The 26,922-nt window shown below is 41.9% G+C and overlaps 2 protein-coding genes across 5 annotated transcripts in view; both read right to left on the reverse strand.

The window, feature by feature from the left end:
* The window catches only part of fer1l4 (fer-1 like family member 4), a 34,133-nt gene extending 31,973 nt beyond the window's left edge, over nucleotides 1–2,160 (reverse strand). The window contains 2 exon segments of the mRNA XM_029431964.1: nucleotides 1,333–1,388; nucleotides 2,082–2,160. Of these exon segments, the coding sequence (XP_029287824.1) occupies nucleotides 1,333–1,388; nucleotides 2,082–2,160 (135 nt within the window).
* Nucleotides 2,161–3,073: 913 nt separating this feature from the next.
* On the reverse strand, nucleotides 3,074–26,662 carry cpne1 (copine I). Of its 4 annotated transcripts, none has more exons than XM_029430988.1 (16): nucleotides 26,485–26,638; nucleotides 10,734–10,862; nucleotides 10,466–10,645; nucleotides 9,708–9,782; nucleotides 9,407–9,478; nucleotides 8,346–8,429; nucleotides 8,078–8,167; nucleotides 7,906–7,998; nucleotides 7,740–7,826; nucleotides 7,353–7,412; nucleotides 6,926–7,059; nucleotides 6,742–6,796; nucleotides 6,455–6,509; nucleotides 6,234–6,367; nucleotides 5,909–6,145; nucleotides 3,074–4,848 (listed from the first exon to the last, which is right to left on the reverse strand). In XM_029430988.1, exons 2-16 carry the CDS (start codon nucleotides 10,860–10,862, stop codon nucleotides 4,726–4,728), a joined length of 1,608 nt encoding a protein of 535 aa, XP_029286848.1. In that variant the 5' UTR covers nucleotides 26,485–26,638; the 3' UTR covers nucleotides 3,074–4,725. The 4 variants fall into 4 exon arrangements, with proteins under 4 accessions (XP_029286848.1, XP_029286850.1, XP_029286849.1 ...); XM_029430990.1 differs by lacking the exon at nucleotides 26,485–26,638 and adding an exon at nucleotides 13,295–13,317; XM_029430989.1 differs by lacking the exon at nucleotides 26,485–26,638 and adding an exon at nucleotides 13,155–13,288.
* Between the last annotated feature and the right edge of the window lie 260 nt (nucleotides 26,663–26,922).

Genomic DNA, 26,922 nt, shown 5'->3' on the forward strand with positions numbered 1-26,922 from the left:
CTGTGTTCACGTCATGCAGAGTTTACTGTAACACATTATCTGACAGGTGGTGACGTAGTGAAGTGGGTGGAGGCTTCAGTTCAACAAACATGTTCTCCCCTTTGTTAGAACTACGTAATGAAGTTTGTTTTTGAGTGTTATGTTCTGATCATAAGGAAGAAATGTTTCATGTTTGTTCCTTCAGTTTGGTCTATATGGCTCTAAACACTACAATACCCATGAGCCTTAGCGTCAGTATGTCTAAACCGAGACGCTTTGGTTCAGGTTGAAATATCTCAACAACTATTTGATGGATTGTCATGAAATTTTGTCCATACGTTCATGTTCCCCAGAGGATGAATCCAAATGACTTTTCCTCCAGCGCCACCTGCAGGCAGCAGTTTTCAAATACCCTGTAAAATATCAAGCATTGGATGGATTGCCATGTTTCTTGTTTCACACATTCATGTCTCCTTCAGGATGAATCATCCCTCCACTGTATTTACTGTCCACTAATGTATTTGAGTGTGAAAATTCAAAACAGCGTCCATGGCATGTGAGCCACTCTCTGCAAACAATCCCACAATGCAATGCATCGCATTTTATAGAGGTGAACATTTCTGAAAGTGTTGGAAATCTCAATTTACTGCTGACTGTACATTTCGCTCAATACCAAAAACCTCAAACCATATCGTGGCGCTAGAGGGAAAGTCTGAGGGTCATCAAAGTTATTAAGATTCATCCTCTGGGGATCATGAATGTCTGGACCTACGAGCATCAGAGAGCCACTAATGTGGGATTTCCTGCATAAGATCTTTTTTTGCTGTTGTTTTATTTCTCCCCACGGGGCACAGCAGAGTGCAGGAGAATAAAATAGAATCACGTCTGTAGGTGTGTGTGTGTGTGTGTGTGTGTGTGTGTGTGTGTGTGTGTGTGTGTGTGTGTGTGTGTGTGTGTGTGTTGAAGGAGCATTTGTGACTGAGTGTGTGTACAGTAGGAGTGGTACAGTTTCTTATCAGCTCCATTAAAATAGTTTCAATCTGAAGCAGACAAATAACTGCAGCTACCTGCTGTAACACACACACACACACACACACACACACACACACACACACACAACCACACACACACACACACACACACGACAAATATAATGGAGGTCATGTGATCTGAAATCTCAGCTGCTCTTCCTCCTCGCATCTGTTAACTTCACATTCCCATTCACTTCCAATCAGTCTTGTGACAGCAGCCTCCAGTGGACATGAGAGGAACTGCAGGCCGTTTATAATGATGACATCATTGTTCTGTGTTCTGATTGGTTGTTGACAGATCAGGGACGTTGGTTTTACTGACCTCGTTGAAGATGGCCAAGTTCTCACACTGCAGGGCTTTGGTTTTATGGGTGAAGCCTGGAGGACGGACAGACAGACGTACATTTATGTCCTCTTATGAAGATAGTGAGGTCGAGCTGGTTTGTTTTACATGTCGGGTAAATGTGTGTTGTATGTTTTGTTTTATCTGTTGTCCTGTAACGATCGTACTTATATTTCACTAAAATGACAAAACAAGTAAAAGTCCAGCAGCGGCCCGAAGCATCAAACTGCGTAAACAACATTGTCAATCTTTACCATGAATACAAAGAACAAAAGGCCACATCTGAAGTAAAAGCAAAGAATCTTTTGAATAAAATAAATAAAAGATGCTTTGAACAGCCGCATGTCTTTTTTACTTCCTGTCTTACCAGGAGTTTCAATCTTTTCTTGAATGTCTCTTACTTATTAACTCATCAATAACAGTAATGTATATAATACTATCTGAAAGGAGACATACTAAATGTATAGTACTTCTACGGATAGTGTTGGGTAGAGAATGTCTCCGAACAATAAAGTTAAAGTGTTTCACAAGCAAGTAACAAATAATAAAAATATGAAGCAAACTACATGATTTGTTTTTTGAACGGCAGAATTGTATTATATTGTATTTCAGTCAATTTAGTTACTTTTTGAACAAACCAGGAAAACAGAAAGCCAGAGTAAACTAAAGGGTCGTGCCGTAGAGTTCAGTCAGTGTAAAGGAGTTGTTGTCTCCGTGCAGTTACTGACCTCTGAAGCAGAGCTCAATCTTTCTGTCAGATCGTCCCGGCAGGTTGGAGATCTTCCTCAGATTCACACTGATGGACATGATGATCCTGACGACTGTCTGTCTGTACACCCGTCTGTCTGTACACCCGTCTGTCTGTACACCCGTCTGTCTGTACACCCGTCTGTCTCTCTACATCGTGTCTCTCTGAAGTCGTCTCATCTGCTTTCTTCTGTCGTCTCTCTTCAACAGGTGGAAACTAACTGCTGCGTGTGTTTTCTGTCCAACGGTGTGATGGGAGGTACCTGTGTGTGTGTGTGTGTGTGTGTGTGTGTTAGGGCAGGTCCTCTTTAATGTTTGAGAAAGCAAATAGAGTTGCTCAACTAGTTTCCTCCTTAGAAAACACACACACACACACACACACTTCAGTAAAACAATATTAAAAATATTGAATTATAATAGTTTTGTATTGGAAACTAAAAGCAGCTAAAGTTAAAAGTTAAAGTACTGAATTAAAGTTACTTTTCTTCATAAAGTCTGGTGTTAGCCAGAAGCCAAGAGGAAAACAAGACACAAAGTACAACACACTGTTAACTTGCTCATTTTACTTCAGAGCCATAAGCACCAGCACCAGGTCACCACACACACACACACACACACACACACACGACGCAGCAGGTTAGCTGGAGACGAGAAGCAGAAGGGTCTTAAAGATGCATCTGCTACAACAAACATCAGCTGGTGTTAAGTGCAGTGTGTGGTTCGTTACTGTAGTCGTGCTGGAGGCAGTAAAAGTACAAACGCAACAATGCCATGTGTGTTTACAGAAGGAATATTCCCTTTCTTCTGTATTAAAGGTATGTTCTAATCTGCACTCAGTGAATACTCACCTGAATGCTTTCAGTCTTATTCAGAACATGAGGTGAACTGCAGCCTCTTGTGGACAAAATGAAACAAACACCCGACGGCCACACGTACCTCTCGGGACTTTCACTCTGAACACAGGACAGAAACGTTTTCTTTTCCCAAAGTGTTTTTTATTATTGTATTGCAACAGGCAGCGTAGATTCAGACATGATGTAACTGCTTCAGTTATACTGGAAGGTTAGTTAAGTGAGCGGTGGGTTAGTGAAGAGGATCGCAGTGAGCAGCGCTGTGGGGGGAAGCATTTTCCTTCCCAAGATAAGATAAGGCAGCCTCTTGTCGTTCCTCTCAGATCTATAATGCTTTCACTTCATTAACACTCTGTTAGAAAGAAAAATGCATGTTTTTGGCTGAAGTTTCTACGTTAAACCTCCTTTAACGTTAATGAAAACTAAAACATCCCTTCACATAGAAAAGATATAAAACAAGTTCTTGGCAATGAGGAAAACAAATAAAGAAGATATCATGGCAGCCTAAAAGGGACAAACTTCAATTTACAGAATCTTCTGCAGTTTGGCAAATGAGATAACAAACACAAAGAAAAGCCGAACTCATGGTCCACTTCACTAGATTTCTTTCTCAGAGTTTGTAGGTTGTTTCTGTTCTGAAAGATGAATTGTATAAGCTGTATATATAAAGTAGAGAAATCAATTCTATCACGTAAACAGTCTGTTGACTTGGAGAAAAAAAAAAGCAGAACACATTTGATCCAAAAACAACCAAACACTCAGTGAAGCAGCGACACTGTTGGCACCTCAGAGGCAAACTAAACACTAAAACACTGTTCAACTGTTACTATTCTGTTCCCAAACATGACGAATGAACCTCGTCGCTAAAGTTAAAACTAACGTCAGCGCTACAAATATAAACATATTTCACTTTAATAATGTAAGAGGTCAAAAAAAGTGATTTAATGTTAATTCTAAGTCATTAAAAGTAGCTGCAGATGAAGCGTTGGCACTGACTCTTTAATAAGAAATGTAACATTAAACATGAGTGTGTTCAGAAGAGTCTTCGGTAAATAAACAGAGCAGATGTTCAGACAGACTCTCAGCGTGATGCTCATGTGATGGTCGTATGTTTCCACTTTAAGAAACAGGTTGAATGTGGCCTGATGGTAGGAATGAGTTCTGCATTTGGTGTCAGCATCAAGAAAGCACTGAGAGTCGTGACAGAACAGTCTGGAAACATTCAGGCTGAAGCAGCGTGCAAAGGTCACACAGGCGACACTAAAGACCACAGCAAGGCGATAGTGGAGTTTTATATTAAGGCTGTATTAGTAAAGCTATCATAAAGACAATAATATCTGTCCCGATACAAGTTTCCAGCATTTAGTAAAAGAGCAAAGTGCCAAGTATCGATACCTGATTAATAAAGCTGTGTGTGTGTGTGTGTGTGTGTGTGTGTGTGTGTGTGTCTCTGTGATTGTTAAACATGTTAGTAAACACGTGATTTGCATAGTTATTGTGCAAGCAGCAGGGGGAAACAATCAATCATCTAAACTACATCATCATGAAGAAGAAAGTATAAAAACAAAGTGATTATAAAAATGATGATGTTGACCATGGCATCCTGATTGGCTGACAGCTGAATGCTGCATTGTCATTGGCTGAGATTCTTGCTAAAAAGCAGGTTGGACCCTGAAGAGTGGTCTGATCCTGGAATGAGGTGAGGGTGGGCCTTCAGCTTTAAGGGTGGGTTTGGGGAGTGCAGGGGTGGTGTTTAGGCTTCGTCGGTGCAGGTTTAGGATTTGGGGGCCGCCGGTTTAGCTGGTTTAGGTGGTTCGAAGCCTCTCATTTTGAAATAAGAGACCAGCTGGTTGGGAACCTCAGCGAGGACAGACTGAGCCAGAGACGCCTGTGGAGCCTGCAGAGAGAGAGAGACAGAGAGAGAGACAGAGAGAGAGAGACAGAGACAGAGACAGAGAGAGAGAGAGAGAGAGAGAGAGAGAGAGAGAGAGAGTAGAGAGAGAGAGAGAGAGAGAGGAGAGAGAGAGAGAGAGAAGGAGAGAGACAAAGAGAGAGATAGCGAGAGAGCGAGATAGACGATAGCACAAGAGAGAGAGAGAGAAGAGATATAGATAGAACAGAGAGAGAGAATAGAGATAGATAGACAGAAGATATATACTATAGCGAGAGAGAGAGAGATATAGAGAGCTCGAGATATATAGACATAGACAGAGCTATACAAATAGACAGAGAGAGAGGAGCGAGAGCCAGGGAGAGAGAGACAGAGAGAGAGAGAGAAGAGGAGGAGAGAGAGAGAGAGAGAGAGAGAGAGACAGAGACAGAGAGAACAACAGAGAGACAGAGAAGAGAGAGAATAGAGCGAGAGCGAGAGACAGGGAGAGAGACAAGAGAGGAGAGAGAGAGAGAGATAGAGAGAGATCCGAGAGAGACAGAGAGAGAGAGAGAGACACAGAGAGACATGTGTAGAGAGAGAGTTAATAAAAGAACAACATGATGACCCCGAGGTGTTTCCTCACGTGTGTAAATTGTGTGTCAAATGTTTATTTGGTCATCGGTCTAATATTCCTGGTTCCTCTGGTTTCATAGTTCCCAGAAGTCACAAAGTGCTACAAGAAACTTGAATATTCTCTGAGATTATAAAATCCTAAATTTGCAACAAAAAAACTGAGATTTTCAGAGATTATAGTAAAAAATGTGCGAGAAAACCTCCCGGGAGAATCTTTGTTTCCCTACGGTACGCACGTCTCCGCTGCGTGTCCCATTTTCTGACGTACATAAATTCTGATGTCTGGTTACTTCTCACCCAGCTGGAGGCTGTGACGTCGACTACAGACCAGATGTTCAGTAACATTTAGTCTGGAGGTCCCACAGAGGACGAATCCTCTTTGTTTCTTTTCTCAGACACACACACACACACACACACACACACACACACACACACACACACACACACTTACATCTTTGAACTGTCTGAACGGGACGAACTGGACAATGTCTCTGGCGGCGGCCTCTCCCACTGTCGACCTCAGCACGCCGTCGTCTCCATCCAGAAGCTCCATGGCCTTAAAGTCAGCCGGGCCCACCCCCACGATGATGATGGACAGCGGCAGCCGCGACGCCCGAACGATGGCGTCCCGGGTCTGATCGAAGTCGGTGATCGCACCATCAGTGAGGATGAGGAGAACGAAGTATTGCTGCAGAACAATACAGACAGACTAGATCAGTGTGTGTTTTTGGTACATTTGTGTGAGTGTGTGTGTGTGTGTGTGTGTGTGTCCTCACAGAGGCGTTGTTGCTCTGCGCCGCTTGGGAGGCGATGGAACCGACGTGATTGATGATGGGAGAGAAGTTTGTGGGTCCGGAGAGTTTCAGCTGAGGAATAACCATCCTGTAGGCCTCAACGATCCCCTGAACACCTGAGAGCGAGAGGAAGCAGCTCAACACAGATCCAGTGTTTCATGTTCGTGTTTACATTTTCAATACAGGACTTTTACTGTGTTTACCTTTGCAGTAGGGACTAGTGGGGTTGAAGTTGAGGGCGAACTCATGGTTTGCAGCCTGCAAGGTCAACAACACAACAGGTCAATAAACAATAACAATCTCCAGCCTGATTGACGGCTCAAGAAAACTGATGCTTTCAACTTTACATTTTTATAAAGAGTCTCTAAATTCAACCAAATCAAAAAACAGACGTTCTGGACGTGGCTAAACATTATGAATGAACGCCACACTGGAGGGACCAATAGAGCCTGTAGTGTGTGTGTTGTGATTGGTTGTTTAGAGAGCTGACCTGGTAGTCTGGAGGCAGTTTGGCTCCAAAACCGAACGCTGGGAAGAGTTTATCACTGAAACAAGAAACGACCACATAAATGACAGCAGCGTGCAGGGCAAAGGATGTAAGGTGTAGATGATGGACGCATGGGCTTTAGGTTAGAGGGTGTGCATTTCTGACGGTGTAGGTTGTGTGTACTCACGTGTCGTAGTCCTGGACCACGTTACCCACAGACCACAGAGCAGACAGGTACTGGTTCAGCCCGTCTGGACTCATGTAGTGGAGAGAGTCGGGCGAGCGAGGGTCTCCATTAGAGCCAGTGAAGTCGATCCCCACCTACAGCGTTCATACAAACTATAATATCAGTCAAATCCAACACATCGTTTACGTGTTAATGTAATCAAACTGTTCATAACGTGTGTTTAATAGTTCAATTAAGAGGCTATGATTAATAACTGTATGCATCTCAGTCCACGAGGATCCTGACAGCAAACATCTCGTTCTCTCACAAACACAACACTTTGCATTCCTTCATTAGCATAAGCATTTCAAATGTGTGTGTGTGTGTGTGTGTGTGTGTGTGTGTGTGTGTGTGTGTGTGTGTGTGTGTGTGTGTGTGTGTGTCTTACGGTGAAGTTGACCTGGCAGCCGCCCATCACATAGTCCAGGAAGGTGTACTGAGTCAACGTCTGCAAACACACAGTGCGAGTTAAAGAATCACTCGTAGACCCTCGTAGATGTAGATGTACACGTTACGGCTCCGTTCAGGTTACAGATGGTAAAGATTGATTCGAGGAGGAATCTGTTCTCGGACTAAGAAGTTCTACTTGACAGCTTTAAAGGGACAGTTCACCCAAAGATAAAAAATACAAATGTTTCCAGCGTTGGCGTAGAGATGTCTGCCTTCTCTCGAATATAATGGAACATCAAAACTGTCTAGATTGATATACAGCACTAGGGTGAACTGTCCCTCTAAGGTTTACAAAGCAGGGAACTCTGGGTAATGTGGTCTCTACCTTGCAGCTCTTCAAAGAGACGACTCCAGAGTTCTTGTAGCTCTTCTTTTTCTTCTGTTTCTCGGGGTGGATGCAGTCAAACGACACCTGGAGGAACACACAGTTCAATGACCTCTGACCCGCCAAGAGAACGACGTTAAAGATGTTTCATTATCGGTGAGCTCACCACTGAACCAGTTTTCTGCAGCTCAGAGACTTTAGTGGTGAAAGAACCAATCAGATCATGAGTGCCATCACTGTCATAGTCAGAGCAATCCACCTGCAGAGGGAGGAGGAGAAGTCAACTGTTGAAGGTTTTATGGCTGTCATGACTGAAGGTGGATTCTGATTGGTGGTACCTTCAGCGGTCTGTCGAGGTCGCTGCAGCAGAACGTCTGTAGAGCAACAGTGAACTTCTTCCAGGAGGGATTCAGGTTGTTCTTCACCACCTACACACACATTATCATAATGTTCACCATCATCTTCATCACAATTACATCATCCTGTGTGTGCTATGCAATCACATCCATTGTTATTTTAGACCTTGAAAGCGAGGACATTTTGTCTGACAGCATGTTTTTAAACCTGTGTGTGTGTGTGTGTGTGTGTGTGTGTGTGTGTGTGTACCTCTGTTCTGTGGACCAGCTGCCACTTTCCATCGTCTCCTTGTTTAAAAAACTCCAGGAACGGATCAGACTTCCCAAACGTATCCTGAACAGATTAAACATGCATACAGATTTTGTTTGCCATTTATAACCAGGTGTCTAAAGTGTGCATGTGCACGACAAAGACTTCAGACAGGGGAAGTAAAGGTAAGGTCATATTCGTCTTCCCTTCGAGGAAACAGCCCTGCACTTATTCAGTTGTAATAAATAAATATTAGTGAATATTTGTAGTGTAACATGACTAAGAGCAGAGCGCGTGATTGAAAAGGATCATTACATGGAGCACTACCGTCCGGTGTGGTGTGAGACGCCAGGAGACAACAAACGGCTACGACGACGGGATTGTGTCATTTCGAATATAAATATTTTTAAAGGATTTCATGTATATTCTTAACCTAGAAAAAATTACGTTTAAAATTACACATTTTCCAAACTTTAAATCTTTGTACGAACCCTGTAATAAGAAATGAAAAATCCCATCTGTGGTAGAGGAGACGTACGGTTGTGTGGAGTCAGAGTAACCAGGTTACTGCAGTGCATGTGGACACGCTCTCAGGTTACCTGTGTAACCGGATAGACGTGCAGATTTCATCATTCTTAAGTTGTTGATGCTAAAAGTTGCCACCCGGTAAGTGCAGGGGAAACTGTTCACTGAACCTAAAGACTCTGAAACACACACGTATACATCAATACAACTAATTGTCAGGTAAGTCTAATAAATCATTCGTCTCCCTAAATCTGTTATTTTTGGGGGTTGTTCTACAGTTCATGACGCAGTGACTTCCTGTTTCGTTGATTACTCAAGTCCTTACCAGCTGAAGCATTCCTTTACTTTCATTAGTACAAGCTGATTTAGTGAGTTACTGAGAACTAAGGAAGGGCTTCACACACACACACTTAGCGGTGGATTTATGAAGAGCTGGTGCAACACAGTGGAGCAGTAGAAGAGGAAGAAGATGAAGAGGAAGATAAGAAGGAAAACTATGAAGAAAAGTGGGAAGAAGGAGGAGGAGAAAGTTTTACCTTCTTGTCCAGATTTTTAGCCTCAAACTCCAACTGAATGGCTCTGTTGTCCTTTATCTCCTCTGCTGTGACCTACACACACACACACACACACACACACACACACACTTTATTGAGTCACAATAATCTGAATATTGTTTTGATTATCACAGACACAAGATAAATGAAGACAATGTAATATGAAGTTTAGCTCGTAATTATAATCAAGTGATACGAAAATAATGTTTTAAAAGTTATACTATTTTCTCACACACTCTCTCTCTCTCACACACACACACACACACACACACACAGTACATACAGTGATGCTTCCTTTGCCTGCAGGTTTGCCTTTCTTCACCTGCAGAGGTCTGGTCACAGTTTTACTGGAAACTATCTGAAACACACACAGAGGATTTTATTCTTTGCATCAGTTCTGTATCAACAGCAGCAATATTAAAGCACTCCGTATCATTCAGACCGGGTTGTGATTACACAGTCTGTCCAGCAGAGGGCGGTGTGGACCTGACAAACATTTCTGCCTGTCTCTCTGAAATGTAATCATTTTAAGTGATCTCTGCAAAAAAAGGTTTGATTTGTCTTTATGTCATATGAAATATCATCATTGTTATTGTAACATCAGTGTTTTGGTGTGTTGGATATACAGGGCTTTTAATGAAAACCATTTTCTGACTAATGAATGATGATACAGATGAATCGATGAATGAAGAAGAAATTATAATGCATCAAGTTCTACGGTCATGTTTTCAGTTTGCACAATTCTTGATTCAACATATCTTCTGGAAAACAGGTTGATGTGGAGACTGAATCAAAGTTAAATGTTTTGTCAGATTTAGGATTTCCAAGTAAAAATGTATTCAGCTCAATCCATTAAATAGCAGTTCTGATTTTTCCATCTGGAACATCGTCTCCAGCAGGAGCATATTATGAAAGTTAGTCAACAAAAATAGTATCAGTCCAGTTTGAAAAGCTGACACACTGGGATGAATGTTCCCATCTGTTCCCGCTGAACCAGAGTCAATGTGAAAAACGTGTGTTTGTACCGAGTGTGGTATGTACCTGTCCCAGTGTTATCTCCAGCCCTCCCAGGTAGTCATCATCGCTGAGGTCAGAGCTGGAGTTGTCGATGTCGTAAACCCCCAGCTTCAGATTCTGCACATTCTCAAAGTGGTAATCCAGTTTGAGACGCTGACTGAAGGACGGACTGGTCGTGTTGTTCAAACGCTCGGTACGAGCCAGCTGACAGGGAGACAAACTGGAGAGTTTAATTTACAAAATGAAAAACTAAATAAAGCAAAGAGACATGTATCCTGTAGTGTGAGGTTACCTCGGTCCAGCTGTCTCCTCCGGAGCTCTGCAGCAGCACGCACAGAGGATCAGACTTTGAACCGACATCTTTGTTCAGCAGGTCAGCGCAGGAGACACTCAGCTCCACTTTAGTGACACAGTCCGCCATCTGAGGGGAGACAGAGGGACATCACATTAATGCAACAGAAGACTAATCAGCAGCTATGTGAACCGATTAAATCGCTGCCACTTTTCAAGCTCAAGTCACAATATTATTATTATTAAAATACATTTCCTTGTTCCAGACTCTCAGTTGTGTGGATTTGCTATTTCTCTGTCATGTGATAGTAAAATGAACATCTTTGGCTTTTGGACTCTGTCACACAAAACAAGCAATGGGAAGAATTGTACCAAGTTACAGCTTTACACCTCCAATTAAAACATAGAACCAGGAAATACAGCTACAGACATTTGCTGCTGCACCACAGAGATGAACATCTGGAGAGTTCTGCTGATATGTTCATTACTTCTTTTTATTTGACCTTAAGTGCACCATGTTTTATGATGCGTCACAGGCGCTCTGTATCGAGATAGAGAGAGATCTTTTACACATGCAAAAGAGGCGGCGAGTCCTCCAACAGACAACCTCGGAGAATCTTCTTCGACTGCGGAGCTCTCTGTAGGATGTTGTTGAGAATAAACTCTCAAAGGGAAATGTGGTCAAGCATCGAAACACAAGTTAAATGTGACCACAAGACGTCACAGCCTGAAGTGATGAACACTGAGATGCTTTGAGACTTTCACTGTACGAACTACAAACCTGATAAAAGAAAAATCATGTAACTATAATATGTGTGCAAATGCACACGCTATGATCAAGTCAACTTTTGTAATTGAAGATACTTATATTGTCACATTTTGATAATGATATAACAGTTTGCTTATTATTGCAATAATTCAATAATAATTAAATAATTAAACACAAAGACAACAAAGGTCAGAACCACTTGAAGTTCCTCTACCAGTGGTGGAAAGTACATTTACTCAAGTAATGCTGTTAAAAGTACAATTCTGAGGTTGTACTGCTTTGTACGTCACTACATCTCAGAATGAAATATTGTACTTTTTACTCCTCTGCATTTATTCAACAGCCATAAGTAAGAGTTGCTTTGCACATGAAGACTTTAGAACCTATAATGAGCAAACATTAAACAAACATAAATCACCCAACTGTATATACAGTGGGTAAAATTAGCTATATGGCAAATGCATCACTAAAATTATGTTTATATATTTATGTACTAATATTCCAATAGTGAAATAATTATAATGTAAGAGCCTGTTTTGCCTCCCTAATAAGTTATTTAACTCTTGCTGATAATACTTACATGTTTAAGTAACATTTTGAATGTTGGTCTTTTACTTGTAACTGAGTGTTTTTTAAAAAACATTTATTAAAGATGTGAATATTTCCCCACTACAGCCGACAGTATGTAGTAACAAGGGAACAATACGATAGCAACAAAGTCGGACTGACTGACTTTTGTAGTTTAATTTAAAGGTTTTTTAACTGTTGAACTTTGATAAAGCAAAGTGCCTTGACCTCTCGGGGTGAACTCATTCCCTTCCATGTTGACTTTATGACACCTACTTCTGCATCATGAGCACCAGATGTGAGTTTCATTTCTGTCAGATCCAAGATTTGTATCTGCCTGTTTCCATTGTTTTTTTATTTATCTGAAAATCTTTTCCTCTAATAACTGATTAGTTAGAGGATCAGTTTCCCCTAAGTTTGTGGAAGCCTTAGAGGCATGTATTTAGTGGAGGGTTTGGGGTCTTCCTAATCTGCCTAATGGGTACTTTTACTTTTGGTACTTTGAGTATATTTAGTTGCCAATACTTTCATATTTAACTGTAATTCTGAATGCATGACCTTTACATGTAAATGATTGTTTTAATAGTGTGCTATTGTTACTTCTACTTAAGTAAAGGCTTTGAAAACTTCTTACACCTCTATCTGATTATAAACACACCCATCGAAGAAGTCACCTGAAGACACAGTTTTAATGACACACCTTAACCCAAACGTCTGTTGGGATCCTACAAGTACACCTGGTTATTTACTGAACACATATTGAAGTTCTCAGGTGACTGAACCTGTAACTGTTTCTTTTCATATTCAATTAATTGAGCGAGCAGCACCTGAAGGCAACATCAGCACTCGAAGGCAACACCCGCATGAGACTGAATGGAAGTTAACTGAGGCCGTAAAACCAGTCAGCAAGCTAAATCAGCACATTTAACCCACAGCAATTATCTCTCTCTCTTTCTCACACACACACGCTCTCTCTCTCTCTCTCTCTCTCTCTCTCTCTCTCTCTCTCTCTCTCTCTCACACACACACACACACACACACACACACACACACACACGCAGTGTTAATATAAACTTTGTAAATCACCTTATCAGAGCCGTTATATGTTATCTTCTTCAGACCACAGGAACAAACACCAGGGCGAAAGAAAAACTACTCACAGTCCGGAACAGGAAACAAGATCTTTTGAATGAGAGTAAACACAACTAAGAGTAACTAACAGTTACCTGGCCGTTGTGTTGGACTTTTTATAAAGATTAATCACAGCTAGAGTTGGTATTTCAATTGTAAATTAAGCAAAAAAAACAGCAGTTTGTCTCCGTTCAGCAGTTTTAGCTAACAGGGAGCGGCACAAAGACATACTACGCTCTGATTGGACAAGCAGCTACACATCCGTGTCCTGATTGGACAAGATGACTGTCAGTCACGCCCTCTGGGTTCAGACGTTTCTAGCTGCCAACAGCAACAACAAGAGAGTTCCGGCCAGACTCCTTCAGAATAAAAGCGGCAGCACAACACATCTTTTCAAATTGATTTATTACAGCAGGATGCAATTGCTATTGCTTCGCTCCTTATGACTGTTAATACACCGAATGTAAAAAGGAAGACATTTTAAAGAAAAACTCTGCAGTCTAACAACCTTGAATATCCGTATGGCTGCAACTCATTTCATTAGATTCTGAATTAAGTTGCAAGTTGCCACATCTCCAATAAGCAGAGGTCAAAACTCCAGCAACACTTGTAGTATAAACAACAACTTTATATTGTTGCACCTTGTCAATGCACCTTTGAGTTGTGCCAGAAAAGCAGGCTAGGTCGTAATTAATCAGCTTGTAGCAAGTATTTTGCTGATTTCAACAGGTAATAAACACAAAATGTAGAAATTTAAATAAATACATTTAAAAGACAGATTCTGCAGTGTACCAACCTTAAATAACAGTATGGCTACACCTTATTCAGTTGCAAGTTGCCACAAAGCCAATGGGAAAAAGGCCAAAACTCCAGCAACACTTGTAGTTTAAACAACAACTGTATTATTGTAGTCCATTTTCAATGCACCGTGAAAGTAGGTGAAGTAGTCCAAGAAATCTCTTTTCTGCTTCCATAAAGCCAATAACACAAAGAACATAGTCCAAAATTAAGAAAAGATAGGGTTCAAAGTAAGATCAGACAGGCTGCTTTTGTTTTTAATGACCGTATTAAAGTTCATAGTCCCCCAGTCCTTCATTGTAATCTTGTAAAACTGAGATTGCTCTCTCCGGTCTAAAAGTAAAGTCTGTTAGACTAAGAATGCAGGTTTCTGTGATTTCCACTGTAAAAATATGCATTGTTTAACAGATAAACGGTGGGTGCAATAATACAAATTTCAGTCCTAGATAACATAATTAAATCTTGTGGCCAAACAAACAAACTATTGAGCATTTTGATACATTTGTATTGAACTGACAAATTATTGCTGAAGTGATCAAATCAAAGCATTTAAATATATAAACTGCTCTGGCTGGATATATATATATCAGCCAATTAAGTGTAACTTACAGTTAAAAAATAATTAAAATATAATATGTATTTTGACAGGGTCAGTTTAAGTGCTTTCATTTAGTGTTGTGATTAATACCACTTTTCCAGAGCTTTCAATCACATCTCAAGGGCTTCCTCAGCAAGGTCTTCATTTTTTGGGGTCAAACTACTGCCTTCAAGGTGAAGAATGAACTCTGACACTCACTACAAGACTGGTTAAAGTTACTGTGCGTTCTAATACCCATACTACCAGATGCAAATGCAGCTTAAGATCAAATGCAGCTTAAATGTGTGCGCTTTTATGTTGAAGGGCAGACACTCAAGCCGGAAGTACTGTTGCTGAAGCAAAAAGCGCTCTGATAAAGAGCTATACTGAGATGATCAGAGAGAAAACAGAAAAGTCTCAGAAGTATAATGAAGAGTAAGAGCAGAGGAACAACAGAACAAACTCAACACAGCATGATCCGACCTCTTCACAGAAAACAATACAGTTTTATTTGATTCTTCCTTTGCAGTAGAGCCACAGTGGAGTCAGAAAGGGCAGCAGCGCGTCACTAATGAGAAACAGAACAGAAAAGACCAAAACACAGAAAAGTACAGTTCTGAGAAAGAAAAATGGCATCAAGAATAGAACCAGTGTCCTGTTAAACCTTGTATCACTCACTCTCTCACTCTCTCTCACACACACACAGCACACACACACACACACAACTGATACAGACTGAAGGGGAATTATAAGGGAAAACTGGATGCTACTCAAATGTTCTAATTTTATTCTATATACATCATATAATAAAAGAAATGACACAATACTATAGCACTTTAATTGTCAAATAATCTAATTCATAAACAGCAACAGTTTAGTTGCAAATGAGACACAGCAGTCTGAAATTGAGTTTATTATCCAAACTACAGGTCTGGACAGGAGCTACTGCACATCCCAGGACCTGCAGTAAAGCTATGGTGAGCAGAACAGTTTTATGAATCCATTACATTTTAATTGGCTGGGAAATAAACAATAAAAACGCAAAATATTGGCCCTTGATGCCACCTACCAGCCTGCCGTCAACAACCTACAGATCACCTTAAACCATCTAAACGCCACGCTCCACCGGCCACCATCTATTACCTAAGACTACCCTCTGCAGCCGTGATAATACGATTGATGCCATTTTGAAGTATCGACCCGATGCCTGCGCTGACGAGAACGATTATTTATTTATTCTAGTATAGAGCCAACACCAGGGAAGGCCACTACACTAACAGTTTATTCATTTATTGTATTTATGCAAGTTTACAAATGTTCATCGTCTCAGAAACAAGGAGATGTTATCTGCTGATGTTAAGTGCACTAAAACTATTTCCCTCATAAGTTTAGTTTTCTGATTACATGTGGACATTTATCTAGTTGACAGACTTTAAAAACATTTTCATGTAAGTGCTTTCCTGAGTGCAGATCTACTTAAGCAAACAGACAACAGTGCTAAATACATGTTTATTTAGCAATTGTCTCATTTGTTGTTTTTAAATTGTTGTATTTTATCATATGCAAAGAAAAAGCCAATATATCTGACCTACATCTCTGCCCTGCTCTATAACCACTACTCTACAGCTCTACAGGCCACCACCTCAACGCTACCATCTATATTGTAAGTAGGATTTATCCTCTATGATCATTAAAAAGTGAATCTAATATTGTCGATAGTTAATCAGTGTATCCTTCATTCTTTAGGTTTTAAATGGAGAATCTTTGTCTGTCACTCACCTCCAGGTCCTGCCTTCTGTTTTTTCTATTGATCAGTCAAAGGGAGGGGGGGGGGGGGGGCACCTCAGCAGGTGAATGCTTGACAGCTCAGTGTCAGAACATGTCCCACACCCACCCGCACAGAGTCACTGCTCAGACTCGCATCCTTTGCAGAAACTAAATCTTATCAGGATTTTTATTTTATTCCAATGCATTTCTCCACACACCAGGTCCACATCACACACACAGTCATCTTTACCAACTACTATTTGTCTAGACAGGGTTTGAGTTCACTTTATTAAAGCCTGTTTATCCATTTCATTCTCTCAAACACACTTCAACACTGCATGCACAACCAGATACTTGTCATCATTGTACCTGTTTGAAGGTTAACCAATTCCTGAAAGTAGCAGACGGTCCGGACAAAACAACTTCAACTGATGCGTCCTGTTAGGTTCAGTGCTATAAACTTTATATTAAGGGACTAGACAGAAACAACTGGGGCTTCATTTTAAATCTGCAGCATGAAGCACATCACAGAAGCTGAGTGGTGACTAATAAGATTTAGGCCATTATTGTTGCAATCAAAACTTATAGTTTATCTTAAAAGGAATACTTCATGGTGGCCCCGTTTAACAACAGCAAACTATATCAAATCATCCGTTGACAAACTCACACAACTCGTGCATACATACAGTACATCACATGTATAATGCAAGTTTTATTTAGTGTTTTAAATAGCAAGCTTTTAGCGAAAATTCATGTTTGGGAAGTAGTGAGCATACAACTGGATAAATGACTTGCACATATTGCACACTTTTTAAAATAGTTCTTCATTTAGCGTGTAGGCATGAGAAAGTTTTCTTTAAGAATTCAAGGTAACACAGGGTGAGTCATAGATATACAAATGATCACTTTCAGTTGAAGCATTTCTTTAAATTATACTTTTTGTGATGGTTATTTTTAAGACTTGTGCATGGATTCAATCTTAAATATTTTATTATCTCAGGATAAATTATGTTAACGGTTATAAGCAGCTCTCCCTATTTCTCTTGTGATTTTTACTTTGTTCTGTTCTTTGTTCGGTGGTCAAGGAAGAGGAAAGACTCCATGATGCAGCCCACTTGAAGAGGAACTATAAAATTAAACTATGTTTACATAAACCTGATCATTAAATCCTTAACTCGAGATCACTGATTCTAAACTTCTTTTGTAAACGTCCTAGCAAAGCCAAAATCAATGTTTTCAGTGTGTCACACCAAACGAAAGTGTCATTAACCGCCCTGCCAAATTTGAATTTCAAAAAGATAGACTTCCGCTGGCTGAGCCGGCTACTTCCGGTTTGCCGTATGCTAGCTTGAATGAGGATAAAATAATTAAATCGTGAGTCTCTTCTCGACTTTCCAAATGTTATCGGTCTGAAATGATCACATTCTGATAGTGAAACGATGTTGCGGGGGTTTTAGCGCTCAAAATAATTTGTCCACCGTTTTACAGCCGCAACAGCTCCGGAGCAGGAGACAGCGGAGCCTTTGAGGTAAGCCCACGTTAGGTCGCCTCGCGTGCTCTCATGCACACAGCCGGTAACGAGAGACGGCGCTGGAGTGGATGGTAAAAACTTTAATATATTAGTGTTATTCATCGATGTGGGGACTTTCTTGAGAAAGAGTCACGGTAAACTAGTTTTATGTTCACTCGCATTACTTTTGTGTTATCTCACAATACTTTCACGTTTCTTTTTGGAGTGAGCCCAAGATTCAACATTAGCTGCAATGTAACCACAACACGAGTGGGTGCAGAACCATCTTAGGGAAGATTTGCGAGGAAAAGAAACAAACTTCTACAGTTAATACAAGCAATCTAAAAAAACGTATTAGCAACCCAGCATCTCTCTGCTGTAGCATGCATGCTGAATATTGAATAATTTGAAGTACCTTATATTGTATTGAAGATGTCGACGTGAAGGTCATCTGTATTCCAAACAAAACCAACCCAGACTTCCATTCAAGTTTTACAACATAAAGAAATAAGTCATTAACTCAAATGAACCCATTATTCAGATAAGTTTCCATCATCAGACGGTGAAGAGAAGTCAGAAAGCTGATCGCAGATGAGCATCAGGGACGTCCTTTTATTAGCCAAAGCAAAGGAGACTCCACATATGTATGGTTATACGATCATACAAGTTTGTTCACACTGACAATAGAAACAAAATTAAGCTTTAAGGTGGAAACATCCAAAACATTATCAAACATAGATGGAACAAAAAGCTACCAAACTAAAAAACGCTACAGACTTCATCTCAGCGCAGTCCAAACACCTATTGAGCATGTGCTGCAGAAAGGGAGGGGGCATTGTTCAAACACAGCAACATCAGAAAATGTGACTGAGGAAAAAGATTCAGCGGCCAAAAGTCATTATTTACAAAATAAAACATGAGTCAGCAATCTGTCCATCCCACATCCTCCACATAGCAACAGAGCAGTGTCACAGCTCAGAATTGTTTCAACATTTTACCAGTAGCAACAGAACTTGATGTCGGTATTATTTTTTACCATAGCAACAAAGCATAAACATTTCATCATGGCAACATAGCTTTTTATCATAATTTTAACAAAGCAACAGAGGATGTGAAAACAGAACCAACACTTCACCGTGGTAGAAAGGCTTTTCATCTACAGCATGATTTACCATAGCAACAGAGCATGTACATTTTAAACCACAGCAGCACGCATAGTTAAGCGCATACAGCAACAATGTTTGTCAACCTCATTATAAATCATGATGTTACCAGAACAACAAAACAGGTGAGTATGTTCAGTGTGTCAGCTCTGGACATGATGTGACAAAAAACTGCATTGGAAACGTTTGAAACATTTGAAAGAGAGGCCCAAAATATTGCCAACATCAACATAATCATCATAATCAGTTTGTGCTACCAGTCAGTGGAGGAGCTGCAGAAAAGAGCAAAGTGTGGATCAGAGTCAGGGGGCGGGGCTTACCTGCCATTATCTACACAAAGGAAGAGGGGCTGCAGTAATGACTGACAGTCAGCAGTAGAGCAAGGTCAAAACTGGGCTGTTAAGTGTGAGTACAGAATCCGGTATGGTTCGAGTTGGCTTATGTTCACCTGGATGGTTGATCCAGGTAGGTGTAACATGTTCATGTTTAAATTATAGTCAGTCCCTTTTGGGTGGGGCTTTAACCCAGGCTTATCTTGACTTTGCGTGCTCCAATAGGTCGGTCATTGAGGTCCATTACAGCGGCAGTGGCCTCCTCGTGGTTCTGGAAGGCCACCATGGCCTCGCCGGTTGGCAGTCCTTTCTCACTGAATTGCAGGCAGACTGAGCCTTGCAGCACCTGGTAACCATAGAAAAAGTCCATGATCTCATCCACGGTTACAGTGAATGGCATATTCTGAAGCTTTACAATTGTTGGGCCGGGAGCACCGCGTTGACTGTTGGGATTGTTAGATCCTCCAGGAGCCGGCTGGTTACGGAGACCGTCAGCTCCTGGAGTGAAACCCTGCGGTCCACCAGTAGCTCCACCCCCTGGACGTCCTTGATTGTTGTTAGCCCCTCCCCCTCTAGTCTGACCTCCTCCACCTCCTTTTCTGTTGACATTGTCAAAGGGCCCCAACCCCCTAAGCCCGTCCTGGCTGAACGGAGCTCCTCCTGCACCTCCAGGTCGAAAGCCCGGTGGCTCCAGTATCGAAGCTCCAGGAAGACCAGCAATAAGAGGAGGAGCCACACCTAGATTCACATCACCCAGCCCTGCTGCCAGAGGAGGGAGAGGAGGAGGGCCTGCCAGCCCGTTCCCTGGGGCTGAGAATGGAGTCACAAAGGGGGCACTGTTTAGGTTCCCCATGGTGTTTCTGAGAAAGTTAAACTCCTCCCCACTAATTCCCGCAAATGGGTTAATCTGGGGTTGCTGCGGAGAGGGCTGGGCTTGCGGGTGCTGGTTCTGATTTTGGTTCTGCTGGTTCTGGTTGCGTTGTCCCCTCTTATTCTGGGGAGGAGGATTCCTCTCAATTTCCTTCATCTGCTCAAACGTTACCAGGTGGACAAAGGCATCGCGGCCGTTGAGTTTTTGACGGTGCAGTCTTTCAGCTTTGCGGGCGTCTTCCTCGGTGCGCAGCTGGAAGATGGCTTGCCCTAAACCGTTGCCATGGCTATCTGTCAGAACCTTCAGGGTGTCCTCGTAAAGGCCCACACCCTCCAGGAAGGCACGGACATCCTTCTTAGAGACATTGTAAGGGATGTTAGTGATGTGGGCACAGTTCCTGGGAACTTTCAAGCCATCCTGGTTCTTGCCATCACCCTGTGATGATTCACGTTTGCGAATGCTGTCTATCTTTTCAAGCATTCCCTTACGGCTGATTGGGTGAACTTGGATAAAGCGGGTGCCCATGTACTGCATGTGAGCACCCAGAGCAGTCTTGTAGTCCTGTTCTATTTTAAACTCAAGGAAGCCCTCTCCTGTGGCTCTCCCGTTGGGTCCGTAGGCGATGTAGACGCTGTCCTCCATGATGGCCAAATTGTTAAAGAACTCCTTTATCTGTTTTTTATCGGCCTCGTAGGGAAGGCCTTTCAGGTAGACACAGAACTCCTGCCGGTGCGGAGATCGTGACCTTCCTCGCTGATCCCTGCCTCCTGCCCCAGCATTACCACGGCGGTGATGCTGGTCCTGTAACTCATTGCTGTTAATTGATTTGCCGCTATTGTGAGGAGCATGGCCTATCATGCCGTCATTGAGGCTGGCCCACTGCCGCTCAGAGCCCGGGGTAATCTCAATGAACCTTTGGCCCATCATGCCACCTCCTCGCTTTACAGCTTCAAAGCTGTCCTGGGGCGAGAAGAACTTGACCATAGCCCTGCCAGTTGGTCGGCCCTGCCCATCCCTCAGCAGGCGAACCCCATCCACCCCCAGACCCCGGAAAAACTCTCTGACCTCCATCTCTGAGCAGGAGAACGGGAGATTCTGCAGGAGGATAAACAACTCATCGGGATGGGCTATTCCAGCTCCTGCTGCTGCGGCAGCAGCAGCCTTCATGTGGGCCTGGAGGCCCAGAGAGGCCAGAGGGGAGAGAGGGTTGAACAGCATGGGGTTGGGTGTACCAAGAGGGAGGCTGGAGCCCATGCCTCCTGGGGGAGGTAGGGAGGGGTTGAAGGGAGGCAGGGAGGACATGTGGGAGAGGTGGGACATAGGAGGCACTGGAGGTCCTTGAGACATGGGGGAAACAGTAGGTATAGGGGGAAGGGAGGACACTGGAGGAGGAACTGGAATGGTGGGCAGCGTGGGCATGGGGGGCATGGAAGGCATGCTGGGAAGTGGAGGCATAGGTGGGGGGCATGCATTGAGCGATGCCATAGCTGTGGATATTGTGGGGGCAGAGCTGTAGCTGTTGGGGAAGCTGGGCACCACATTGACTACTGCCTTGTTGCTCGGTGGCTCATGAGATGAGCTTGCTGCCGTCACTGAGGCGGGGTTGTTACCAAAACCTTGGTTTCCATGGCTACTGCTTCTCCCCCCTGCCCCTGGGTGCACTGTGGGTATGGGGGCGGTGCCTGCTTGTCGGTTGGCATGTCCTGCTGTAGGTGCGGCCGTCTCCCCAGCGCCCGCCCCAGCCTCAAATCTGCGGCGGCTGAGTTCAATCATGTTCTGCATCTCTGTCTTGCTGCTAAGCAACAGCGACACTTTGGAGCCCTTAATGGCCCCGCCTGTACGCATCATCCCCAGCCGAGCGTCTTCGTCAGTGGCGAAGACAATGAAGGCTTCACCATGCTCACCCCCCACGATGTGTACTCCCCCGTCAGGGATGGTTAGGCCAGAGAAGAAGTGTCTGATGTCCATGGTGCCGGCCACTATGGGCAGACCCTGCAGCCTGATGACTACCGCCATACTGACTGCTAAACAACAGCCCTACAACCTGGGGAGAAAGCAACACTACCGTCAGATGAAGAGCAGAAAGAGGGAGACCAGTGGTTTCCAGACGTTTCCCCAGGAAACTTGGATACGACTTTGTAGACCAATTAATGCTTAGCCAACACTGCTTTAGTTTCAGTTTCTTCTGAATAACCCAGAGATCATTTTAAAACTTTATGTGTACCCATTTTCGGGTCCTGACATTTGGAAACCAGTGGTATTTGGAAGGGGTTTGGAGGTGCAGAAAACTGGCAGAAAAGCTAAACTGTAACAGTCTCCATCCATCAGCAGCTTTTAATAAGTTTATTAAACTTGTTTCAGATCTTTGAAAATGATGCTTCAGTCAGACTTCAGACCTTTTGTGAAACCCACTCAACATTCGTAAGCATTAACATTGTATCAGCCCTCGTATATAACTGACAATGTGGTTGCAATTCGGCTCTTTAAAAGATACCATTACTGTTGCAGTACAAAGACTTTGCTTGTACTCTGAAGTATTTTGTACAACAGTAAACCTTCATGAATCTCATGCAACTTACCACTAACTAGTGCAACTAAGCTGTGTGTATAGTGTCACTTTTAAACAGACACTGAAACCTGATGAGGTCAGAAAACCTAAAACATTCCTGTTCAAAACATCTCGATGGAATTCAACTTTTCTCAGAACAGAATGACGTAAATCAGTTTAGTTTTTCAGGTTGTTCTTAATAAATGACTAATAACTGACTCAACAAAGTGTAGAATATTAAACTATTGTGTGTGATTTCAGCATTACTTCTAAAAGGTTGTTTTTTACCTCAACGACACAGAAAATAAATCTACTAAATTTCAACAGCCACTAAAGACTTTTAAAACTAGTCTCAGAATCACTGCAGCAGCTTTCCTACCTGAGACACACCTGTTCAAAACTAAAACCCATTAGGACTAAAGCTGGCAGTGTACACCAAATATCAAACTAGACTCAAACTGTCATCAGAACAAGTAAAGTAGTCAACCGAAGTTTGGACATGCTGAGCTACAACCAGCCAGCAACACCCTGCAGACACCCAGGCAACCAGAAACAACACACAGGTGAGCAACTGAACTTTCTGCTTCCTGAATCCTCAAGCAGCACCAAATCAGCTGGCAGCACTTCAGCAACTGGTTGTAGAACACCACAACACAAGCAACCAGTAAATCTGGAATACATCATTAACAAAACATCATGTTAACAGGAGCAACGGCAGTAACTTATCAACCAGAGCAATAAGAGCAATGTCCCCAACATTTTAACAAACGCAATGTCAGGTACACGTAAACCAGAGCAACATTAGCATCATGTCAACCAGAGCAACATTAGCATTATATCAACCAGAGCAACATTAGCATTATGTAAACAAGAGCAACATCAGCAACTGTTGACAGCAAAGCACCAAAGACAGCAGCTGGTCAGAAGAGAAAGCAAACAGATTAGATGTACAGCAACTCGACAAAAACATGTTGTCCAACTGAGCAACAGCAGGTGGAGCAATGCTCGCTGCTTCCACAATCCTCTGGATCCTAAGATCCTGTTCTCTAACGAATCCTGATCCAGGACTAACTGGATGGATATCTCACAAAACTGACATGCCATTTGCTAGTTTAAAAAAATGAGTTAGATGTATTTCTATAAAGATCTCGGTTTGGGTGGTAGGTGGCTACCTGCATTCTACCACAGCTTTCAACACGATGATCACGACAATCATCGTCATCATCAATGATTTCATTGCTCAACCTCAGTAGACAATTTACATCAACACTGACATATGATTGTCAGTTCCCCTAATACTTCTCCAAGATTGACTTTTTATGGATTTTCAACCTGGACATTCACTCCTCATGTGAGTCTACTTCCGGGTGTCAATCTGCTAACAATCTGTGTGAAACATCAATAGCAGCAAGAGAATAAAACACAGCAGAAGAGGAAACGGCAACAGCTAGTAATGTCAGAAACAACCAGAGTATCCAGAGAGGTGAAAAGGTTCAACTGAAGCTTGCACTCACAAAAAAACCAAGAAACGCCAAGGGAGCTGATAGGAGAAAGAAAATAACCTCCTTCAAAACAGCCAAAACACCAGAAAGACATTTAATAATCACAACACAGCAAATTCAGGATTAAAGAGCAAAACACTGCCTTGATTCCACAGATTAAAGCTGGAATACATCACTGTCCACATGTTGTCACCAACCTTAAAAACACAGCAAAGAGCGGAACGACATCCATGGATTAAATCACTCAAACACAAAAGATTGAATCTATTTTAGAAAACGAGGAGGAAGCTCAAATCTCAACCTGAAGGACACAGAGACATAATTGTTGCGATGAAGTCTGGAGCACATGGCCTTTTGCTGCACCTTAATAAACCTTTTACTATAGCTTTGTGTTCCAGACCATATCCATCCATCTATTTCAGAAGTGACTGATTAAATCTCTGATTTTGCTTGAATTGAACGCCACTGACCTGCACAGGACAAAAACAGAAACAACTGAAGTACAGGACAAAGGCAATTATTATCCTTTTCCACAGAAATTCCCCATATCATTCACTGACTTTACTTTAAATTGCAATGTTATATTTTAGTCTCATGTTTGGGTAAACACCTGTTGCTTTTACGTAAGTCATGCTGCAATCTGAAGATGTTGTAACCTGTAACATTTCTCTAATTATCTATTTATAAAATCAATTAATGTAAAAAGTAATACATTTGTTTTGTAAACCAGAAAATACTGTGAATGAGCCAATTTTAAATTGTTTTAGGAGATTCTCAATGAAGTAAAGAAATAACTCAAAAGCAGAGCAATCGACAAACCATCAGTCTCAAAACAGCCTTCATTCAGAATTCTTAATAGTCTGAATATGCAACAAAACCCTTTAATTTGCCTTAAAATAATATATATATATATATATATATATATATATATATATATATATATATATATATATATATATATATATATAATAATAAAATTGAGTGGAAGAGGTCATTTTGATTTAGCATTTGAGATAAACAATTTTCATTCAATGTAGCTCGGAACAGTAACTTCATGATTGATAAAGTCATGTGATGCAGAGAAGACGCATTACTTGAGTTTATTGAGTGTTAATAGTCTGCTGGTAAAAGCATACTAAATTGTTCATTTAGTAGGCAGTATGCAGTACATACTGATTAAGTACGCAGGTCGCAATATGTTAGTATGCACTTTCAAACACAGCCAATGTCTGTAAATGGGTTTAAGTCGGTTAGTTGGTATTGTAGCGTACAGCAACACAATCTGAACCTGTTCATATCAACAGTTCACATAGGGGCACAAAGTCCCACCCCTTCCAGTGGACCATTATGGGATCTAATTACATAAAGAGTCAACAGCGAGAGACAAATCATTTTTTCCATCATGTTTGATATGTGCCATGATTACACGTTTGTCATTTCATAAGATCATTTTGTAAACCGAGAAAGTCAGTTTGTAATAATACTGTTGAAGTAGCCTATAAGACGGAATTAAAGACGGTGCCTGTGTGTTTTGTACAGGGATGTACTTAAACGACCAAAGTTATTTTGCTTCCTGGCTGGCTTAATATAACACATCAGGTAAGATGACGTTATATGTGCGCGTGATATATAGCTAATTTACCTAGCTAGCAAGCCAAAGTAACGTCTGTGTAGATTATTATAATTTTAAAATTGACATTATATGCGTATTCATGGCACAATTAAAACGGAATCAAAAAATTATTTGTCTCTCGCCATAAATATTTGTTTTCCGAAATACGGTCCCATGGGGGACACCGGAAGGGGCGGGACTCCATCCCTATGGTGGCGGACGTGTGACCCGTAGGGTGTGGCCTGCGTTCTGCAGTGAAACACGGCAAAGAAACTAAGCTACTGACACAAAACTGTTGATCAAACACACACCTCCTATTTTAAACAACCCTGCATGATCATAAACACATTATAATAAACACCCATCAAGAAAGCTCTACAGCAAGATCCTAACAATCACACCTAACTAGCTAATTCCCCGCAGAAATACTAACTGAAGCTAGTTTAGCTTAGCTAAGCTAACGCATCGTTAGCCACCTAGCTGGTCGTGAACCCTGCTTTGTGTGTGTGTGTGTTGGAGCGGAGCAGCGAGCAGCTTTTAGTGGCTCCTCTCGCGCTCCGCTCCTGGTGTGAGTGCTGAGCGGACTGCCGCTGCTGGATTCTTACCGAGAAATTTGTCAACAAACACACTGAGGTTTAACTCATGAACAGAGCTATGTTCTTCTCTCCTCTCTGCTCCGTAGGCTGCTGCTGCACGAAATGTCGGCGTAAACACCGCGAGACAATACGTGATGACACGAGAGTGTGGGAAGCGTTGACGTCTGAGCGACATCGCCCCCTACAGGCTGAAGAGGCTGATGACACCAAAACATGCGTCATTCATTACCAACACATTCCTTATTTGTTCATTTATCCTAATATCGAAAACAAATTATATTTCTGTCATTATGTTGTGGAGACGATATAAAATTAAAATAAATGTTGTTTGTTATATAGAATGTAAAATAAATAGTATAAATACAAATGGGGAGGTAATTGAAAAGAAAACAGGTGTTGGCTGTTCAACATTGCTTCTGTTTATGTTTAGTGGACTGTGTTATAACA

The sequence above is a fragment of the Cottoperca gobio genome, chromosome 5, assembly GCF_900634415.1.
Source record: "Cottoperca gobio chromosome 5, fCotGob3.1, whole genome shotgun sequence".
NCBI lineage: Eukaryota > Metazoa > Chordata > Actinopteri > Perciformes > Bovichtidae > Cottoperca > Cottoperca gobio.

Coding starts and splice junctions, on each gene's coding strand:
- cpne1 (XM_029430987.1), bottom strand. CDS start 22,233: ATGGCGGTAGTCATCAGGCTGCAGGGTCTGCCCATAGTGGCCGGCACC.